Source organism: Ranitomeya variabilis, chromosome 5, assembly GCF_051348905.1.
Source record: "Ranitomeya variabilis isolate aRanVar5 chromosome 5, aRanVar5.hap1, whole genome shotgun sequence".
Taxonomy (NCBI): Eukaryota; Metazoa; Chordata; class Amphibia; order Anura; family Dendrobatidae; genus Ranitomeya; species Ranitomeya variabilis.
Genome location: NC_135236.1, coordinates 498,536,877 through 498,560,657, shown reverse-complemented (window position 1 = coordinate 498,560,657; position 23,781 = coordinate 498,536,877). Strand labels below are relative to the sequence as shown.

The following is a 23,781-nucleotide window of genomic DNA, read 5'->3' as shown; positions in this document are numbered from 1 at the left end:
CACATTTGAAGTCAGTTTGAGGGTTCTATATGGCTGAAAATACCCAAAAGTGACACCATTCTAAAAACTGCACCCCTCAAGGTGCTCAAAACCACATTCAAGAAGTTTATTAACCCTTCAGGTGTTTCACAGCAGCAGAAGCAACATGGAAGTAAAAAATGAACATTTAACTTTTTAGTCACAAAAATGATCTTTTAGCAACAATTTTTTATTTTCCCAAGGGTAAAAGGAGAAACTGGACCACGAACGTTGTTGTCCAATTTGTCCTGAGTACGCTGGTACCTCATATGTGGGGGTAAACCACTGTTTGGGCGCACGGCAGGGCTCGGAAGGGAAGGAGCCTTTTTGACTTTTTGAATGAAAAATTGGCTCCAATCTTTAGCGGACACCATGTCGCGTTTGGAGAGCCCCCGTGTGCCTAAACATTGGAGCTCCCCCACAAGTGACCACATTTTGGAAACTAGACCCCCCAAGGAACTTATCTAGAAGCATAGTGAGCACTTTAAACCCCCAGGTGCTTCACAAATTGATCCGTAAAAATGAAAAAGTACTTTTTTTTCACAAAAATATTATTTTAGCCTCAATTTTTTCATTTTCACATGGGCAACAGGATAAAATGGATCCTAAGTTTTGTTGGGCAATTTCTCCTGAGTACACCGATACCTCACATGTGGGGGTAAACCACTGTTTGGGCACATGGTAAGGCTCGGAAGGGAAGGAGCGCCATTTGACTTTTTGAATGAAAAATTATCTCCATCGTTAGCGGACACCATGTCGCGTTTGGAAAGCCCCTGTGTGCCTAAACATTGGAGCTCCTCCACAAGTGACCCCATTTTGGAAACTAGACCCCCCAAGGAACTCATCTAGAGGCATAGTGAGCACTTTAAACCCCCAGGTGCTTCACAAATTGATCCGCAAAAATGAAAAAGTACTTTTTTTTCACACAAAATATCTTTTAGCCTCAATTCTTTCATTTTCACATGGGCAACAGGATAAAATGGATCCTAAAATTTGTTGGGCAATTTCTCCTGAGTATGCCGATACCTCATATGTGGGGGTAAACCACTGTTTGGGTGCACGGCAAGGCTCGGAAGGGGAGGCGTGCCATTTGACTTTTTGAATGGAAAATTAGCTCCAATCGTTAGCGGACACCATGTCGCGTTTGGAGAGCCCCTGTGTGCCTAAACATTGGAGCTCCCCTACAAGTGACCCCATTTTGGAAACTAGACCCCCCAAGGAACTTATCTAGATGCATAGTGAGCACTTATAACCCCCAGGTGCTTCACAGAAGTTTATAACGCAGAGCCGTGAAAATAAAAAAATAATTTTTCTTTCCTCAAAAATGATTTTTAGCCCAGAAGTTTTTATTTTCCCAAGGGTAATAGGAGAAATTGGACCCCAAATGTTGTTGTCCAGTTTGTCCTGAGTACGATGATACCCCATATGTGGGGGTAAACCACTGTTTGGGCGCACGGCAGGGCTCGGAAGGGAAGGCACGCCATTTGGCTTTTTGAATGGAAAATTAGCTCCAATCATTAGCGGACACCATGTCGCGTTTGGAGAGCCCCTGTGTGCCTAAACATTGGAGCTCCCGCACAAGTGACCCCATTTTGGAAACTAGACCTCCCAAGGAACTAATCTAGATGTGTGGTGAGCACTTTGAACCCCCAAGTGCTTCACAGAAGTTTATAACGCAGAGCCATGAAAATAAAAAATAATTTTTCTTTTCTCAAAAATGATTTTTTAGCCCACAATTTTTTATTTTCCCAAGGGTAATAGGAGAAATTGGACCCCAAAAGTTGTTTTCCAGTTTCTCCTGAGTACGATGATACCCCATATGTGGGGGTAAACCACTGTTTTGGCACACGTCGAGGTTCGGAAGGGAAGTAGTGACGTTTTGAAATGCAGACTTTGATGGAATGCTCTGCGGGTGTCAGGTTGCGTTTGCAGAGCCCCTGATGTGCCTAAACAGTAGGAACTCCCCACAATTGACTCCATTTTGGAAACTAGACCCCCAAAAGAACTTATCTAGATGTGTAGTGAGCACTTTGAAACCCCAAGTGCTTCACAGAAGTTTATAACGCAGAGCCGTGAAAATAAAAAATGTGTTTCCTTTCCTCAAAAATATTTTTTTAGCCCAGAATTTTTTATTTTTGCAAGAGTAACAGGAGAAATTGGACCCCAAAAGTTGTTGTCCAGTTTCTCCTGAGTACGCTGATACCCCATATGTGGGGGTAAACCACTGTTTGGGCACATGCCGGGGCTCGGAAGGGAAGTAGTGACGTTTTGGAATGCAGACTTTGATGGAATGGTCTGCGGGCATCATGTTACGTTTGCAGAGCCCCTGATATGCCTAAACAGTAGAAACCCCCCACAAGTGACCCCATTTTGGAAACTAGACCCCCCAAGGAACTTATCTAGATGTGTGGTGAGCACGTTCAACCCCCAAGTGCTTCACAGAAGTTTACAACGCAGAGGCGTGAAAATAAAAAATAATTTTTCTTTCCTCAAAAAAGATGTTTTAGCAAGCAATTTTTTATTTTCACAAGGGTAACAGGAGAATTTGGACCCCAATATTTGTTGCCCAGTTTGTTGTGAGTACGCTGATACCCCATATGTGGGGGTAAACCACTGTTTGGGCACACGTCAGGGCTCGGAAGGGAAGTAGTGACATTTGAAATGCAGACTTTGATGGAATGGTCTGCGGGCGTCACATTGCATTTCCAGAGCCCCTGATGTGCCTAAACAGTAGAAACACCCCACAAGTGACCCCATTTTGGAAACTAGACCCCCGAAGGAACTTATCTAGATGTGTGGTGAGCACTTTCAACCCCCAAGTGCTTCACAGAAGTTTATAACGCAGAGCCGTGAAAATAAAAAATAATTGTTCTTTCCTCAAAAATTATGTTTTAGCAAGTAATTTTTTATTTTTGCAAGGGTAACAGGAGAAATTGGACCCCAACAGTTGTTGCCCAGTTTGTCCTGAGTACGCTGGTACCCCAAATGTGGGGGTAAACCACTGTTTGGGCGCACGTCGGGGCTTGGAAGGGCGGGAGCACCATTTGACTTTTTGAACGCAAGATTGGCTGGAATCAATGGTGGCGCCATGTTGCGTTTGGAGACCCCTGATGTGCCTAAACAGTGGAAACCCCTCAATTCTAACTTCAACACTAACCCCAACACACCCCTAATCCTAATCCCAACTGTAGCCATAACCCTAATCACAACCCTAACCCCAACACACCCCTAACCACAACCCTAACCGCAACACAACCGTAACCCTAATTCCAACCCTAATCCTAACCCTAATCCCAACCGTAACCCTAATCCCAACCCTAACCAGAACTGTAACCCCAACACACCCCTAACCCTATCCGTAACCCTAACCACAAGCCTAATCTTAACCCTATTCAAACCCTAGCCCTAATTCCAACCCTAACTCTAATTCCAACCCTAACCCTAAGGCTATGTGCCCACGTTGCGGATTCGCGTGAGATTTTTCCGCACGATTTTTGAAAAATCTGCAGGTAAAAGGCACTGCGGTTTGCCTGCGGATTTACAGCAGATTTCCAGTGTTTTTTTGTGCGGATTTCACCTGCGGATTCCTATTGAGAAACAGGTGTAAAACGCTGCGGAATCCGCACAAAGAATTGACATGCTGCGGAAAATACAATGCAGCGTTTCTGCACGGAATTTTCCGCACCATGGGCACAGCGGATTTGGTTTTCCTTAGGTGTACATGGTACTGTAAACCTGATGTAAAACTGCTACGAATTCGCAGCGGCCAATCCGCTGCGGATCCGCGGCCAATCCGCTGCGGATCCGCGGCCAATCCGCTGCGGATCCGCGGCCAATCCGCTGCGGATCCGCGGCCAATCTGCTGCCGATCCGCTGCCAATCCGCGGCCGATCCACTGCAGATCCGCGGCCGATCCGCTGCGGATCCGCGGCCGATCTGCTGCGGATCTGCGGCCGATCCGCTCTGTGTGCACATGCCATAACCCTACCCCTAACCCTAACCCTACCCGTAACCCTAACCCTACCCCTACCCCTAGTTCTAACCCTAACCCTAGTGGAAAAAGAAAAAAAAATATTTTCTTTATTTTATTATTGTCCCTACCTATGGGGGTGATAAAGGGGGGGGTTTATTTCTTATTTTTTTATTTTGATTGCTGTGGTAGAACCTACCACAGCGATCAAAATGTACCTGTAATGAATCAGCCAGCCGGCAGATTCGGCGGGCGCACTGAGCATGCGCCCGCCATCTTGGAAGATGGCGGCGCCCAGGGAGAAGACGTACCGACTTCGGGAGGCTCAGTAAGTATGAGGGGGTGGTGGGGGGGTGGATCGGAGCACAGGGGGGGGGGGATCGGAGGACGGGGGGAGCGGACAGGAGCACGGGGGAGCGGACAGGAGCACGGGGGAGCGAACAGGGGGACGGAGGGGGGTACCGGACAGAACGGAGGACTGGGGAGGAGATCGGGGGCGGTGGGGGGGGGGCAGAACATGATTTCCAGCCATGGCAGATGCTATTGCAGCATCGGCCATGGCTGGATTGCAATATTTCACCATTTTCATAGGTGAAATATTGCAAATTGCTCTGATTGGCTGTTGCACTTTCAACAGCCAATCAGAGCGATCGTAGCCACGTGGGGGCAAAGCCACCCCCCCTAGGCTGAAGTACAACTCCCCCTCTCCCTGCAGATCGGGTAAAATAGGAATTAACCCTTTCACCCGATCTGCAGGGATGCGATCATTCCATGACGCCACATAGGCGTCATGGGTCGGGAAGGGGTTAAAGAAAAAAAAGAAAATGTTTTCTCTTTCCTACAAAAATATTGCTTTAGTCCCAAATTTTGCATTTTCAAAAGGGTTAACAGGAGAAAATGGAACATACAATTTGTTGTGCTATTTCTCCTGTGTACACAGCTAACCCATAAGTGGTGCAAAACTACTGTTTGGGAGCACAGCAGGGCTCGGATGGGAAAGAGCACCATTCAACTTTTGGAGAGTAAAACATTGGCCGGAGTAGATAGCAAATATCAAAAACTGACAGTCACTTCCAAACAGAGAACAGATGTGAACAGGTGCAAGCTAAGAGTAGCCACCTCAATATATAACTAAAAAATAAATTTGCACTCCGTGAAGCTATAGCATGTAAACATAAAATATATTAAATTGGAATTGCCTTACTACTCTAGATATTTATATACATAGGCTCTCTGATTGAGCACTCCAACCATTAGCCTATGGGAGTTTTAACCCCTTTACCCCCAAGGGTGGTTTGCACGTTAATGACCGGGCCAATTTTTACAATTCTGACCACTGTCCCTTTATGAGGTTATAACTCTGGAACGCTTCAACGGATCCCGGTGATTCTGACACTGTTTTCTCGTGACATATTGTACTTCGTGATAGTGGTAAAATTTCTTTGATATTACCTGCGTTTATTTGTGAAAAAAACAGAAACTTGGCGAAAATTTTGAAAATTTCGCAATTTTCCAACTTTGAATTTTTATGCAATTAAAACACAGAGATATGTCACACAAAATACTTAATAAGTAACATTTCCCACATGTCTACTTTACATCAGCACAATTTTGGAACCAACATTTTTTTTTTGTTACGGAGTTATAAGGGTTAAAAGTTGACCAGCAATTTCTCATTTTTCCAACACCATTTTTTTTTTTAGGAACCACATCACATTTGAACTCATTTTGAGGGGTCTATATGATAGAAAATAACCAAGTGTGACACCATTCTAAAAACTGCACCCCTCAAGGTGCTCAAAACCACATTCAAGAAGTTTATTAACCCTTCAGGTGTTTCACAGGAATTTTTGGAATGTTTAAATAAAAATTAACATTTAACTTTTTTTTTTTTACAAAAAATTTACTTCAGCTCCAATTTGTTTTATTTTACCAAGGGTAACAGGAGAAAATGGACCCCAAAAGTTGTTGTACAATTTGTCCTGAGTATGCCGATACCCCATATGTGGGGGTAAACCACTATTTGGGCGCATGGCAGAGCTCGGAAGCGAAGGAGCGCCATTTGACTTTTCAATGCAAAATTGTTGCCTTTGGAGAGCCCCTGATGTGCCTAAACATTGAAACCCCCCCACAAGTGACACCATTTTGGAAAGTAGACCCCCTAAGGAACTTATCTAGATGTGTGGTGAGCACTTTGACCCATTAAGTGATTCACAGAAGTTTATAATGCAGAGCCGTAAAAATAAAAAATCATATTTTTTCACAAAAATGATCTTTTCGCTCCCAATTTTTTATTTTCCCAAGGGTAAGAAAAGAAATTGGACGCCAAAAGTTGTTGTACAATTTGTCCTGAGTACGCTGATACCCCATATATGGGGGTAAACCACTGTTTGGGCGCATGTGAGAGCTCGGAAGGGAAGGAGCGCCATTTGACTTTTCAATGTAAAATTGACAGGAATTGAGATGGGATGCCATGTTGTGTTTGGAGAGCCACTGATGTGCCTAAACATTGAAACCCCCCACAAGTGACACCATTTTGGAAAGTAGACCCCCTAAGGAACTCATCTAGATGTGTTGTGAGAGCTTTGAACCCCCAAGTGTTTCACTACAGTTTATAACGCAGAGCCGTGAAAATAAAAAATCCTTTTTTTTTTTCCACAAAAATTATTTTTTAGCCCACAGTTTTGTATTTTCCCAAGGGTAACAGGAGAAATTGGACCCCAAAAGTTGTTGTCCAATGTGTCCTGAGTACGCTGATACCCCATAAGTTGGGGTAAACCCCTGTTTGGGCGCACGGGACAGCTCGAAAGGGAAGGAGCACTGTTTTACTTTTTCAACGCAGACTTGGCTGGAATTGAGATGGGATGCCATGTCCCGTTTGGAGAGCCCCTGATGTGCCTAAACAGTGGAAACCCCCAATTATAACTGAAACCCTAATCCAAACACATCCCTAACCTGAATCCCAACGGTAACCCTAACCACACCCCTAACCCTGACACACCCCTAACCCTAATCCCAACCCTATTCCCAACCATAAATGTAATCCAAACCCTAACCCTAACTTTAGCTCCAACCCTAACTGTAGCCTTAACCCTAGCCTCAACACTAACCTTAACCCTTGCCCTAACCCTAGCCCTAACGGGAAAATGGAAATAAATACATTTTTTTAATTTTTTGCTAACTAAGGGGGTGATGAAGGGGGGTTTGATTTACTTTTATACCGTTTTTTTTAGCGGATTTTTATGATTGGCAGCCGTCACACACTGAAAGACGCTTTTTATTGCAAAAAATATTTTTTGCGTTACCACATTTTGAGAGCTATAATTTTTCCATATTTTGGTCCACAGTCATGTGAGGTCTTGTTTTTTGCGTGACGAGTTGACGTTTTTATTGATAACATTTTCGTGCATGTGACATTTTTTGATCGCTTTTTATTCTGATTTTTGTGAGACAAAATGACCAAAAACCAGCTATTCATGAATTTCTTTTGGGGGAGGAGTTTATACCGTTCCGCGTTTGGTAAAATGGATAAAGCAGTTTTATTCTTCGGGTCAGTACGATTACAGCGATACCTCATTTATATCATTTTTTAATGTTTTGGCGCTTTTATACGATAAAAACTATTTTAGAGAAAAAATAATTATTTTTGCATCGCTTTATTCTGAGGACTATAACTTTTTTTTTGATGACGCTGTATGGCAGCTCGTTTTTTGCAGGACAAGATGACGTTTTCAGCGGTACCGTGGTTATTTATATCCGTCTTTTTGATCGCGTGTTATTCCACTTTTTGTTTGGTGGTATGATAATAAAGCGTTTTTTGCCTCTTTTTTTTTACTGTGTTCACTGAAGGGGTTAACTAGTGGGACAGTTTTATAGGTCTGGTCGTTACGGACGCGGTGATACTAAATATGTGTACTTTTATTGTTTTCTTTTTATTAGATAAAGAAATGTATTTATAGGAACACTTTTTTTTTTTTTTTTTAATTTTTTTTACACATGTGAATATTTTTTTTTTACACTATAACATTGCCCCAGGGGGGCATCATGTTATAGTGTAAGATCGCTGATCTGACACTTTGCTGTGCACTGTGTCAGATCGGCGATCTTACGTGCACAGCTCCAGGCTTCCCGGCGCCTGCTCTGAGCAGGCGCTGTGAAGCCACCTCCCTGCAGGACCCGGATGCCGCGGCCATTTTGGATCCGGGCCTGCTGCAGGGAGGAGGTGGTAAGAGACCCTTGGAGCAACGCGATCACATCGCGTTGCTCCGGGGGTCTCAGGGAAGCCCACAGGGAGCCCCCTCCCTGCGTGATGCTTCCCTATACCGCCAGAACACTGCGATCATGTTTGATCGCAGTGTGCCGGGGGTTAATGTGCCGGGGGCAGTCCGTGACCCCTCCTGGCACACAGTGCCGGATGTCAGCTGCGATAGTCAGCTGACACCCGGCCGCGATCGGTCGCGCTCCCCCCCCGTGAGCGCGGCCGATCGCATATGACATACTATCCCGTCGGTGGTCATACGGGCCCACCCCACCTCAACGGGATAGTACGTCCAATGTCAGAAAGGGGTTAATCACAGCTCGGTCCTACTTACCCATATAATTGTAAGCGATCAGCCCAGGAGAGGTATCATATTAGGTTAGGTCCCAGCAAACGGGATTGCCTCGTCGTTGGCTGTTGGGCACACATGAATTGGCCAATTTATGCCTCAAGTATCTTAATTTTTTCCCATTTTCTAAATCAGTAATGCATTTCTAATTTCATATATTTTGTGTTTGCATGCTAGAGTGTCACAGTGCGCAGCTTTATATGGAATAGATAGCGGACGCCATGTCACGTTTGGAGAGCCCCTGATGTGTCTAAACAGTGGAAACACCCAACCAGTGACACCACTTTGGAAACTACACCCCCTCAAGGATCTTATTTACAGGTGTGGTGAACACCTTGAAGCCACATGTGCTTCACAGAATTTTATAACGTTGAGCTGTGAAAATGATTTTTTTTTCCCGCAAATATGTTGCTTTAGCCCCACTTTTTCCTTTTTACAAGGGTAACAGGAGAAATCAAAATCTGTTGTGTGATTTCTCCGGAGTATGCAGATACGCTATATGTGGTGAAAAACTACTGTTTGGGTGCAAGGCAAAGCTTGGAAAGGAAGGAGCACTAATTGAATTCTGGAGCACAATTTTGGATGGAATAGGTTGTCATGTCATGTCACATTTGAAGAGACCCAGACATGCCAAAGCTGCATAAACTCCACAAGTGACCCCATTTTGGAAACTACACCGCTCGATGAATTCATGTAGGCACGTAGAGAGCATTTTTAGCACTGAGGAGATTCACAGAATTGTGTAACATTGGGCTAAGTCATTGGAAAATTACCATTTTTTTCACTACAATGTTGCTTTGTCCCCAAGTTTTCAATTTTCAAAATGGGTAATAAGAGAAAATTATCTATACATTCGTCAATAAACCATATGTGATCAAAAATGACTTGAGGCACACTGTAAAAGCGCAGATTTTGCTGGAATGGTTTGGGATGCCATGCAACATTGGCAGAACCCTTGAGGTGCCAGAATAGCAGAAAACCCCCATAAGTGACCCCATTTTTAAAACTACATCTCTCAATGAATTCATCTAGGGGTGCAGTGATCATATTGACAAAACAGGTGTGTCACAATATTATACCATTGGGCAGTGAAGAAAAAATGATTACATTTTCAAGACAAAAATGTTGTTATAGGCCCAGATTTTACTTTTTCACATGGAAAAATGGGTAAAAATGGCACCAAAATTTCTCTCACAATTTCTGCTGAATGTGGCAATAACCCATAAGTGACTGTACAGTACGGCTTAGCCACACGGCGAGACTCGGGAGGGAAAGAGCTCTATTTGAGTCTCTGAGAATAAATTATCCTAGAATAGTTTGCTGACTCCATATAGGAGAGCCCCTAAGTGCCAGAAGACCACCAATCAAGTGACCCCATTTTGGAATTTACACCCCTCTGGGAATTTATCTACAGGTGAAATGATGATTTTGACTCCATGAGTGTTTTCCAGAAACAAGCAGAAGGATGTTCAGAGTGAAAATTGCAAATCTGCTATTATAGTGCCCATACATTACAGTTCTCAGTATGTTGCAGTCACCAGTACGTTATGCCCAGCCCATAATTCTGGAGACATGCACCCGTAAATTAAGCAGGCTCTCGTCGCTACAGAAATGCCAAACATTTGGTTGCTAAATGTGGGTTAGGAACACTGTGGGGCTCAGAAGAGAGGGGTACATTTGGGTTTGGGAGCGCAGAACTCAATGTATCTATTTTGGGGAGTGAAGAGCCATAGTGCTTTTCCAGAGCCTTTGCACTGTAATTGCATTAATAATGTGGAAGTCCCCTATATTGCCATAGGCAGGTGAAGGACCTGAGTGGGGTATTTTTTTGTGGATTGTGTTTAAGTTTTTATTAGGAACATTTTATATAACATTTTAGATCACATTTATCCTCTGCTCTAAGCTGAGAACTTACATCAGGGTTTCCATTTAACCCCTTCTCCACCCTGCGAATTTCCATTTTTGCACTTTCGTTTATTGCTTCCCTTCTTACCAGGGCCATAACTTTTTTATTTTTCTGTCAACATAGCCGTATGAGGGCTTGTTTTTTGAGGGACAAGTTGTACTTTTGAATGACACTATTGATTTTACCATATTAGCAAATTGTTTTTTGGGGTTATTTAACATGCTCAATAAATGCTAAAACTGACCTAGTAATATGAATCTCCAGGTCTGTACACAGACACCTAACCTGTATAGATTTTTTAATTTTTTATCTAAGTGGTGAAAAAAAAAAAATCCAAAGTACATTAAAAAAATTTGCTTATGTCGCGATTTTCCGAGACCCGTAACGTCTCCATTTTTCATTATCTGGGGCTTTGTGAAGGCTTATTTGTTGAGCACCAAGCTGATGTTTTTATTGATACCATATTGGGGCAGATGCAATGTTTTAATTGCCTGTTATTGCATTTTATTGCAATCTGGTGTTTCAATTTTTTTTTCTTGCTACGCCGTATATAATCTACTTTATAATTTGATAGATCGAGCGTTTCTAAATGCAGCGATACCAAAATATGTGTTTTTTTTTTTTTTATGGTTTTACTTTGAATGGGGCAAAACGGTGAATTTTTTTTTAAAACTTGCTTCAATAGTCCCCTTAGGAGACTTGAAAGCTGTGATCCGATCACCTTTGCTACACATAGTAGGACTGAAACAATATGTTGCAAAAATCGCAAACTCCTATGAACGCCGGCCACAGGAGATAGGATATATACAATTACAGGCATGGGGATCTTCTGCAGACCCCTGACTATCATCACAATCTATCAATGCCGATGGGCGGGTCTCAAGACGTGCATCCGGCCAACATGAGTGAAATGCCGCCATCAGCGATTGACAGGCTTTTAGAGGCACATGACAGCTGGCCAGATCAGCTGTCATGTGCAGGGAAAGATGCAGGCGGTGCGCCGGAGCCCGCATCATAGGCAGGGTCACAACCTTGGACTTACCTATACATCCAAGGTTGTGAAGTGGTTAAATCTCTGAATGACAAGATTCAGATAAAAAACAAAAGATCCATTCACTTTAATGAGACATCAGAGTTACTTTGGACTATAAGATGGGCAGACCCATGGATGTTCGGGTTTAAAAAAGTTTGGGTTCAGGTACCAGAACAGTACCATGACCCGAACCCACACTCCATTCACCTGAATGGGAGGCCGGAACATCCAGTGTTTGCCACGTTGTCATGTGCATGATAGTGGGGAAAACATTGCTTCAGATAAAATAATTACTGGTGGTCAGACAGCCGCGGCTCCCACGTTGTCAAATGACAGCGTGAGCCCGCAGCTATCATCACAGGTACAAAGTTTACGTCAGGTCACTGGCATGGGCTGATGGGACTACTGCTCCCAATAGCCTACGCCTGCTGCTGCTAATAACAGCAGGGGCAGCTGATAGGAACATTCATCAGCCAGCGTCTGTGCTCTAAATAAATAATAATTAAATACAAAAATGGCGTGGGCTCCCCTGTATTTTTGATAAACAGACAGGCAAAACTGACAGCTGGGAGGTAACCTCGATGACGTCACCGCTAGTCACTGATGCTGCGCCCACAGCATTTCATTATCCCAGTGGTTCACAGCCTGGACGGTTGCATTTTGAAAAGTACAGGTGGAAATCTGTTAATCCCTAGACATGGATTGCGGCGTGGGACAGAACGACGGACAGGTGTGGGATATTGTTTTTAATTTTTGCTTTATTACAGGAGACGATGGCTTCAATGAAATGGTAAGTATGGTTTAATTTAGCATAATTAAAGCAGTCTGTTTCATTCTTTCAAATTATGGACTTTATTCTGGCTATTGTGTTTATTTTCAATAAAACTATAGACGCCTCTCCATTACTAAGCCGTGGGTTTGGTGTCACCAGACAATACATAGGTGACATCAACCCTACAAATATGAACCCCACTTGCCACCGCTACAGGGCAAGTGGGAAGAGCCAGGTAAAAAAACAGAAATGCACTATTTATGGGCAACTGCGGGCTACTGGTTTTAGGCCAGGGGCCAATATAAATTATGGTATCCACAGTTCCTCCATCTGGCTCATTATAGGGAATCTTCCCCCGGGGGCTCTGTCTGAATCATGTATTTCAGAGATTTACATAGAAACCCCGTTGTAAGCGCTTAGCGTAGAACGCAGGATAAATGTGAACAGAGTCATACTGCAATCTTTGCGAGGCAGACTGGAACAATCAAGAGCATGTTAAGAATTGGTTTTATTTATATTTTACGCAGTTTCTCGTGCAGTATAAGTGACTAGGCGACTTTATGCTTTGGATCAGGGCAATTACAGCGGTACCAGGTTTATATTTTTTTTTCCATGTTTAGCTGCTATCACATGCTAAAAAATATCTGCCGACAATAATGTGCTTTGTGCGGGACGAGCTGGCGTTTTTTGATCGCTTTCTATTCCAATTTTTCGGAGGCAGAATGAACAAAAACCAGCAACTCAGGAATTTTTTTTTAATGCTGTTCACCATGTGGAGAAAGTGATAAGGCAGCTTTATTCTTCAGTTCAGTAGGATTACAAGGATACCACATTTATATGGTTTTACAATGTTTTGCCGCTTTTACATAAAAACTATGGAACTGTATGGCGACTTATTAAATGCGGGACAAGATGAAGTTTTCAGAGATACCATTTTTATTTCTATTCTTTTTGATTGCATTTTATTCCACCTTTCGTTAGGCAGTATGATGAAAAAGCAGTTTTTTGCCACTTTTTAAATTTTTTTTACGATGTTCAATAAAAGGGGTTAAACTAGTATGATAGTTTTAGGCCTCTTTCACTCTTTTTTTTACAATCAGTCACAATCCGTCAAAATGTTGAAAAGACGGATCCTGTGCAGATTGTAAAAAACTGATGCACTGGATCCGTTTTTTTGACGGATCCGTAGCGTTTTCCAAGCGATCTGTAGCATCGCTTGGAAAACGGATTGACAGGTTGGTCACACTTGTCAAACATAGTGTTTGACAAGTGTGACCAACTTTTTACTATTGATGCTGCCTATGCAGCATCAATAGTAAAAAGATATAATGTTAAAAATAATAAAAAAATTAAAAAATCTTGATATTCTCACCTTCCGGCGTCGAGACTGCTACGTCATCAGGTCATTGTCTCACAAGGCATTACTGGGAAAGGGAGCATTATTATTATTTTTAACATTGTATCTTTTTACTATTGATGCTGCATAGGCAGCATCAATAGTAAAAAGAGAGAGACAGAATTGCCCTGACTGGAAATTCTTCCGCGCATGCTCAGTTTCAAAAGACGGAGCCCGTCGCTAGATTCCTGCTGTTAACACACAGCGACGAATCCTGCGTCTATAGGCTTCCATTATAGCCAATGACGGACGGTGCAGGATCCGTCGCTGCGTGATTTTTCAATGCATAAAAAACGTTTTTATGTGCGTTGTCTCCGCCCGACGGACAGCGATTTTACGACGGATCCAGTGCACGAAGGATGAAACGGAAGGCCATCCGTCACAATCCGTTGCTAATGCTAGTGTATGAGAAAAAAACGGATCCAGCAGAAACATTTGCTGGATTTGTTTTTTTTTCACAAAACGACGGATTTTGATGGAAACAAAAAGACCGAAGTGTGAAAGAGGCCTTAGACTCTCTATGGGACTTTTATTAGTCTGATGAATGATAACGCATTGCAATGCACGAGCACTGATTATACCGGTCAGTATTAGGGCTTGCTCACACTGGTGCTTAACTTGGACGAGTGCAATACTACAAAAAATTAGATTGCACTCGGACCAATCTTATTCAATGATTGTGCAAATCTGGACTTTTTTTCCTCTATAACAAAAATTTGTTATTAAACTATAACTGATGGTTACTGATGATTCACTTTTAATAAAGTTTTTGGCAAAAACATTTAAAAATAAATGTTGATTTCACAGGTTCTATATCGCTATATTTAGGATTTGGTTTTCGTTAGAAAACAATACATACACATTACCTTTGAACTAGGAAAACAGACAGCTCACAGTCAGTTACTGTTATATCCTATGATACCTCAATAAATTAAATACCTGCGAGTGGCCACGAAAAGAACTCTCATCATCTGCGTTAGAGTCATTTGAACTGAATGTTGTACTCTGAAACTCCAAAGAAAGATTAAATAAGGATTTCAAGGTCTAACACATCTCCACATATAACTTGCTTCGTTCTGACATATTCAAAACACGTGTTGACTGCATTATATTTAAAAGACATATACTATTCACTTTACAAAAAGTTTTCCATTGCCAGTGGGATTTTTTCTGCAAAATAATGTACAACCTGTATTATTTTTATATCTAATGCACATTCTGTAAGTATTGTAGAGATTATTGGAAGATTTACAAAACATTCTCAAACTTAAAGGGCCACTGTCACCCCCCCCCAGGCGTTATAAACTAAAAGAGCCACCTTGTGCAGCAGTAATGCTGCAGTCTAACAAGGTGGCTCTTTTAGTTTTTGATTAAGTTATTACCGCAATAAAACGTTTTAAAAATTGGCCAAACGTACCAGCGATTGTACCGGGAGGCGGTCCGAAGCGTCCTCTATGAATCTTCAAACTGCCGTCACTCTTCTCTTCAGGGCCGATGGTACCCGCCCCCTTCGCGTTGTTGCTTCAAATCCGGCGCCTGCGCTGTGCGTGCCTGCCTGGGGCCTGCGCAGTCTTCTTTGGCCGTCATCACTCACACGCAGGGTGCCTGACTGCGTCTGTGCGGGCAGTGCGGCCGCCCTGTTACTGAATCCCCGCCCCGCACTGTGTTATTCATTATGCACACTGCGGGGCTGGCATTCCTGGGCATGCGCACTGCACTGCGCTGTTCAGGGCAGGCCCTCCCCCAGCTCGGACGTTCTCCCTTGTCTGATGTTGCCCCTGCTCCCCCGCCTTCCGGCATTATTTTCGGCTGCCAGATTCCAAAATCTGGTGAGGATTAGTGTATATGGCGGCAAGCTGCTGTGTGCTTTGTCTCTCTCTATGTGTTTGTATGTTTTAATGCAAATGCATATTTACACCAGCAGCAATGAAAATTAGGTACTTGTGTGGGTGGCCATAAATTACAAAGCACTGATGATCAATACTGTTTTTTTGGGGAGCATTATAGGTTTACATTGCGTTCGGGCAATACGTTTTGCGAATATAGCTAGCGTATTGCACCAGCGCAATGTCTTTAGCGGGATTGCTTTTGCCGATCCCGCTATCGCAGATCCACAATCTGTGCTAGCGAGGAACGGAGCTGGGACGCTGAAAGCAGCATCTGAGGTCCGACTGAAAATAACGGCACATCGCAAGGGCGTGCCTAAAAAATGGCATGCGCTAGCGATGCGATCCAGATCCTAAACACATTGCCGTCAATGGGTGCGCTAACGGACCCGTTGCATGGCGTAACTTGCGACAATCACGCCATGCAGCGTACTCCTTTAGCGTTAACCCATTAACGCTTAGTGAACCTATTCGTAACGCACTGAACATCACTAAAGGAGGAGGGGTCTGCATTATACCACATCAAAGAACAATAAACGTTGAGGGGTGACCATTATTACACCGTACTGCAGATCAATGCACGGTCAGGGGTCTGCATTATTATACCGCACTGATCATCAATAAACGGTGAGGGGGGATCATTATTATTCCGCACTATAGATCTATAAACGGTCATGGTGGAGCATTGAGTGGAGCACTTAAATACGTGGCACTGAAATACGTGGCACGTGGCACTGAAATACGTGGCACGTGGCACTGAAATACATGGCACTGAAATACGTGACACGTGGCACTGAAATACGTGGCACTGAGTGCCACGTGCCACGTCAGTGCCACGTGCCACGTATTTCAGTGCCACGTATTTCAGTGTCACGTGCCACGTATTTCAGTGCCACGTGCCACGTATTTCAGTGCCACGTGTCACGTATTTCATTGCCACGTATTTCAGTGCCATGTGTCACGTATTTCAGTGCCACGTGCCACGTATTTCAGTGCCACGTGCCACGTATTTCAGTGCCACGTGCCACGTATTTCAGTGCCACGTGTTTCAGTGCCACGTATTTCAGTGCCACGTGCCACGTATTTCAGTGCCACGTGCCACGTATTTCAGTGCCACGTGCCACGTATTTCAGTGCCACGTGTCACGTATTTCAATGCCACGTATTTCAGTGCCACGTGCCACGTATTTCAGTGCCACGTGCCACGTATTTCAGTGCCACGTATTTCAGTGCCACGTGCCACGTATTTCAGTGCCACGTGTCACGTATTTCAGTGCCACGTATTTCAGTGCCACGTGCCACGTATTTCAGTGCCACGTGCCACGTATTTCAGTGCCACGTGTCACGTATTTCAATGCCACGTATTTCAGTGCCACGTGCCACGTACTTCAGTGCCACGTGTCACGTATTTCAATGCCACGTATTTCAGTGCCACGTATTTCAGTGCCACGTGCCACGTATTTCAGTGCCACGTGCCACGTATTTCAGTGCCACGTGCCACGTATTTCAGTGCCACGTATTTCAGTGCCACGTGCCACGTATTTCAGTGCCACGTGCCACGTATTTCTGTGCCACGTGCCACGTATTTCAGTGCCACGTATTTCAGTGCCACGTATTTCAGTGCCACGTATTTCAGTGCCACGTGTCACGTATTTCAGTGCCACGTATTTCAGTGCCACGTGCCACGTATTTCAGTGCCACGTGCCACGTATTTCAGTGCCACGTGCCACGTATTTCAGTGCCACGTGCCACGTATTTCAGTGCCACGTGTCACGTATTTCAATGCCACGTATTTCAGTGCCACGTGCCACGTATTTCAGTGCCACGTATTTCAGTGCCACGTGCCACGTATTTCAGTGCCACGTGTCACGTATTTCAATGCCACGTATTTCAGTGCCACGTATTTCAGTGCCACGTATTTCAGTGCCACGTGCCACGTATTTCAGTGCCACGTGCCACGTATTTCAGTGCCACGTGTCACGTATTTCAATGCCACGTATTTCAGTGCCACGTGCCACGTATTTCAGTGCCACGTGTCACGTATTTCAATGCCACGTATTTCAGTGCCACGTATTTCAGTGCCACGTATTTCAGTGCCACGTGCCACGTATTTCAGTGCCACGTGCCACGTATTTCAGTGCCACGTGCCACGTATTTCAGTGCCACGTGTCACGTATTTCAGTGCCACGTATTTCAGTGCCACGTATTTCAGTGCCACGTATTTCAGTGCCACGTATTTCAGTGCCACGTATTTCAGTGCCACGTGCCACGTATTTCAGTGCCACGTGTCACGTATTTCAGTGCCACGTATTTCAGTGCCACGTATTTCAGTGCCACGTGTCACGTATTTCAGTGCCACGTATTTAAGTGCTCCACTCAATGCTCCACCATGACCGTTTATAGATCTATAGTGCGGAATAATAATGATCCCCCCTCACCGTTTATTGATGATCAGTGCGGTATAATAATGCAGACCCCTGACCGTGCATTGATCTGCAGTACGGTGTAATAATGGTCACCCCTCAACGTTTATTGTTCTTTGATGTGGTATAATGCAGACCCCTCCTCCTTTACTGATGTTCAATGCGTTACGAATAGGTTCACTAAGCGTTAATGGGTTAACGCTAAAGGAGTACGCTGCATGGCGTGATTGTCGCAAGTTACGCCATGCAACGGGTCCGTTAGCGCACCCATTGACGGCAATGTGTTTAGGATCTGGATCGCATCGCTAGCGCATGCCATTTTTTAGGCACGCCCTTGCGATGTGCCGTTATTTTCAGTCGGACCTCAGATGCTGCTTTCAGCGTCCCAGCTCCGTTCCTCGCTAGCGCAGATTGTGGATCTGCGATAGCGGGATCGGCAAAAGCAATCCCGCTAAAGACATTGCGCTGGTGCAATACGCTAGCTATATTCGCAAAACGTATTGCCCGAACGCAATGTAAACCTATAATGCTCCCCAAAAAACAGTATTGATCATCAGTGCTTTGTAATTTATGGCCACCCACACAAGTACCAAATTTTCATTGCTGCTGGTGTAAATATGCATTTGCATTAAAACATACAAACACATAGAGAGAGACAAAGCACACAGCAGCTTGCCGCCATATACACTAATCCTCACCAGATTTTGGAATCTGGCAGCCGAAAATAATGCCGGAAGGCGGGGGAGCAGGGGCAACATCAGACAAGGGAGAACGTCCGAGCTGGGGGAGGGCCTGAACAGCGCAGTGCAGTGCGCATGCCCAGGAATGCCAGCCCCGCAGTGTGCATAATGAATAACACAGTGCGGGGCGGGGATTCAGTAACAGGGCGGCCGCACTGCCCGCACAGACGCAGTCAGGCACCCTGCGTGTGAGTGATGACGGCCAAAGAAGACTGCGCAGGCCCCAGGCAGGCACGCACAGCGCAGGCGCCGGATTTGAAGCAACAACGCGAAGGGGGCGGGTACCATCGGCCCTGAAGAGAAGAGTGACGGCAGTTTGAAGATTCATAGAGGACGCTTCGGACCGCCTCCCGGTACAATCGCTGGTACGTTTGGCCAATTTTTAAAACGTTTTATTGCGGTAATAACTTAATCAAAAACTAAAAGAGCCACCTTGTTAGACTGCAGCATTACTGCTGCACAAGGTGGCTCTTTTAGTTTATAACGCCTGGGGGGGGGTGACAGTGGCCCTTTAAAAGAAGTTTAAATTGGTTTACAAAATAACTACAGTGTGTCCGTAAAGTCATGGTGCACTTTTATAGTTTACATTTTGGTGTCCTTTCTCTGGCCCAATCATATCATACCTGTTCATGAGGAGAGATAACAAGAACCAATCAAACAACAAACTCATATAAGCTGTTGCTGAGCCCCCAGTCAGATTAACCCCTGATAAACTGAACTCTGATTAGTACACTGCCAGGTCTGTGACATCATGCAACCACGAGCTTATGCTATTGCTTGGATGTGTGTAGGGCAACAAATGGAGCCCACATTGAACTGCACCGAATAGGTATGAAACTGGGAGAGTTTTTCTTTTATTTGGAGCAGATTTCACATTTCTTTCATTTTTGTTGCTTCCAGTGACTGGTCAAAAGTGCCCCATGACTTTATGGACACACTTTATTTGTACGAAAAGGCATCACAGTCTCACTATAAAATGTCATCTCGCCCATCTCGTATAATATAAGAAAACAAGTGAAAATGTTATCAGCGTTTTTTCGGACAAACTCAATAATTCAAGCAAACATTATAATGAGATAGTTGCATCTTTTTATTATTCAATTTTTTTTTACTTACACAAAAATAGAAAACTCCATAACAGAAAACCTTTAATATGAAAATGCTAAAATTAAGATTAGGTTATTATTTGGCCTGTAGGATGGTTCTTACAAAAGTCGCTACTGAAAAAAAAAAAAATCACTGCTCAGCGTTTAACGTTAAATAAATGTACATTTACATGTCTACATAATATACGGTAGTCTGGGCTTTCTTCTCTGCCCCTGCCAAAGCTTATCCATTCTTCCGGTTGAAGCTGATGGCATCTAAGCCAAAAATGGTATTACAGGTTAAGGAAGAAAATAAAATTGAACCATCAGTTTTGCATCTATATTCAAGGCACCTTGTGGCAACTGCATATCCTTTAAGCAGTCTCTTCTGTGGATATATAGAAAAGTCAAAGTTACTTTATATAAAGGTCTTAAATATAACTATCTCTGGAACACACACAGTACTAGGCCAAAGTTTTAGTGAAAGTATGAATGCTTCCAAAATAGAAGTTTTTGTTATTTAAAAAAAAAAAAAGAAAAGTGAATTAACAAAAAGAACATCTAAATCAAAACAATATTTGTTGTGTCGACCCTTTGCTTTCAAAAAAGGAATAATTTTTCTACATACACTTGCACACAGTTTTTGGAGGACATCAGCAGGGAAGTTGTCCCAAATACCATGAAGGACTAACTACAGATCTTATGTGGATTTAGGTTTGCACAAACCCTCTATCTTTTCCGATAATCCCACACAGACTCGATGATGTTGGGAGGAGGGCTCTGTGGGGACCATATCATTACTTCCATGACTCCTTGTTCTTCTTCATGCTGAAGATAGTTCTTAATGACATTGGTTGTGTGTCTGAGGTCTCTATCCTACTGCAGAATCAATTTAAAGCCAATAAGATGCCTCCAATTTGCTTGTATTTCTCAGCACTGACGACACTGTGAATCCTGACAAATTTACCAAATCATTTGCCCAAATGCAGTCCCAAACTTGCAAAGAACTTTTACTATGCTTCACTGTTTCCTGCAGACACTCATTATTGTACAAATCTCCAGTCCTTCAGCAAACAAACTGCCTTCTGTTACAGCCAAATAGTTCAAATTTTGAGTCTTCGTATGTGAAAAAACAGACGTCGCACTAAGCCCCCAAACTGTACTGGATCCTATCTGCCCTATAAAAGTGTAGGCTTTTAGCTCGAGTGAAGGACACTTGATAAATTGCAGATATATGGTTCCATTAAAGAAAAGTGCCTCTTCTAGTGAGTGGTGGGGCACACATGAATTGGCCAATTTGGGCTTAAAATACATTCCTTTTGGAAGACTATTCTATATAGTAGGAATGCAGTTGATATTTCTTATTTTCAGTGTTTGCATACATCTTAGCACATACAGAGAGCTGCTGTATTCTTTTGTTTGTAACAATCAGAATACATCAGTATTCTTAAAAGGTATTCATCTAACCAAGAATAACCTTCATGGACAGTACTTGTTTGAGAGGAAAGAAGCTTTAATCCATCGATTCATCTACTCATCAGATTTAGAGCTGACATCACGGTTCTCTCACTCCAAACTAGGAGCATAAACTGTGCTTTGACGCCACTCCAGATTATGTGTCAACTTGCTCACCTAATCAAAGAGGCGTTGACTGGACTTCACTGGCTTTGTCAGATTTCAGAGTATTCTTCTACTGAACTGTATAAGACTGGCTGGATCCCATCTCAATGTCTGATTCTACCAAATTAGACTACTGCTATCTACGGATAGCCCCTAGCTGTGGGAAGAGGCAGGAAAAGTCAGGCAGCAAGGCATGAGCCAACAAGCAAAGCCAGGTCACAACACATAAGGCAGCAGGAGGGATATCCATATTGCTGAACTGCTTCATATGGAGAGTTATGTCCCAGTGGTCAACCAGAATTACTTTACCACTACAAAGGTTTTTTAGAGATCTCTCAGTCTGCCAAGATCTGGCTGACAATGACAAATTGCAAGAATGCAAAATGCCCATGCCAAATGCATCCATGTCACACAGAAAATGTTGAAACAGCAAATATATTTTGGAATTTACAATATTCCTTGAAAAAAACAGGGTCAAAGCCATTTTATTAGAGGTACAGCTATGCTATGGCTAACACTATCACATAAACCCAACACGTTTATCTGAGAGTTACAACTGAAACAATATTTATTTGCAGCTTCATGCCCACAACTTTACTTGACTTTTCTGCTGAACTTGACCTTTGCTTTCCCAACAAGGATTTCCACGCATTACTAGGCATCAGAATGCCATTTTTCATTGATGATTGGCCTGTGCAGGTAGGTGCCAACAAATACACCTGATGCGCTCTTCACGCACATATTTACAGCATGTTGTAAATATCGGAGCAACCCATTGGCATAGCAGCGCATTCCAAGAACTTGCAGATGCACTGACATTGGTGGAGCTGGGCAACTTTAGAAAGATCACCATCATTAATCAACCTTAGTAATTATGCTAAAAGATGACCTAACGTGTAAGCGAGACAACTCTGGTCTTAACTGTGATGAATAAAAATATAAATACAAGTACATGTCAAGGTCCTTGAGGGTGAATAATCCAAGTTGACTATTCTACGGTAGACGTCACATCCAAACATCAGCCACCCTTTACAATTCTCAGTATATAAGCACTGTGCGGAAAGACTTCAATCATTCAGTGAAAAGGTCTTCATAGTAGAGTCCCAAGTTGGTCCGGTGGATCATAAAACAGAAGGAGGAAGCCAGCATAAATTTTCAGTTAAACCTGCACATTGGTAATATTTTGTATGCACCACTTTCAATAGATTCTTTTTCAATAACCTTCATCCACAATTAACATACTTCCAAACATAGTGCCTTTATTTTGTAGTCATCAACAAAAAACAGAACATGCAAAAGAAATGAAAATCACTTTAAAATTGATATTTCTACAAATGTCATAAAAAAAGTCGATACCTGCCCTATCTTACAAATTTTTGTGACACTCTCCATACTGCTTTTAACAAAGAATCTGCAAATCTCTTACCAAAAAAAAAAATCAAGATGTTTAGACAACTACCTATATATTCCTCACAATATACTACTGTCATTACATTAAATCTGAAGAACATTACAGTATTCTGATTAATTTCCAACTTGGAAAGGATGGTTTTTAGTTCACGAAAACCTCTGGCTGCAATTTATTTTCTAAAAAACAATCTGATCTCTACTCATCCTCCCTGGGTTCACTGCAGAGTCTCTGTCACTTCTGCCAATAAGCCCAGCGGCTCGTGCCGGCAACTCGAGCAGAGCCACAAAGCCAAGTTATTGGCTAAAGCTCTGCTGACATGATATTGGTGCTTTAGGCCATAACAGACATCATAAACCGCAGGGATGACTTTACGGAACCACTTGAAACACGATTAGCGTATCTAACAAAGCAGTTTGGTTGTCTTATTTTCAACCCAGTGTCACTCGTTTCTATGGGACGTTTCTGGTATTACATCTATATCACATAGATGCACAATGTATGAAAATATGACCCTACAAAAGTTCAGATGAAAATTTACTTAAAAACTTCTTTCAACATTTGTAATGTCTCACGATTCTCTTCAACATGCATTAAACTGATGAAAACAAAATAACACTGACATCCCCTCCTGAGCTATTAAAAATTACTTTTGTATGTTGCACTAGCACAAAATTCCACATAAATCACTGCTACAGTTTTGCTGAATTTTTCAAAACCCAGACTAAGGAGTTCTCGAAGAGAAGAGAAGACGTGTTTTTTCTTTTTTGGTCCCACTTTTAGTTTAAAAAAAATAAAATAATAATGTACAAGAATTGCCTTTCTGGATGGCAACCTTGCTATACATATTTACAATAACCAATACTGCTTGTATCGCTACTTCATGGAAGGCAGGGCAAACAGAAATGCACTAAGAAA

At 43.0% G+C, this 23,781-nt stretch overlaps 1 protein-coding gene across 4 annotated transcripts in view; it reads right to left on the bottom strand.

Moving 5' to 3' along the window:
- BRD8 (bromodomain containing 8) overlaps positions 1 to 23,781 on the bottom strand; it is a 134,802-nt gene that overhangs the window by 55,248 nt on the left and 55,773 nt on the right. For 3 of the 4 annotated variants that reach the window (XM_077265671.1, XM_077265673.1, XM_077265674.1), the window contains one exon: positions 14,642 to 14,713. In XM_077265671.1, coding sequence (XP_077121786.1) covers positions 14,642 to 14,713 — 72 coding nt within the window. The remainder of the gene's footprint in view (positions 1 to 14,641; positions 14,714 to 23,781) is intronic. The other variant, XM_077265672.1, reaches the window with a different exon arrangement.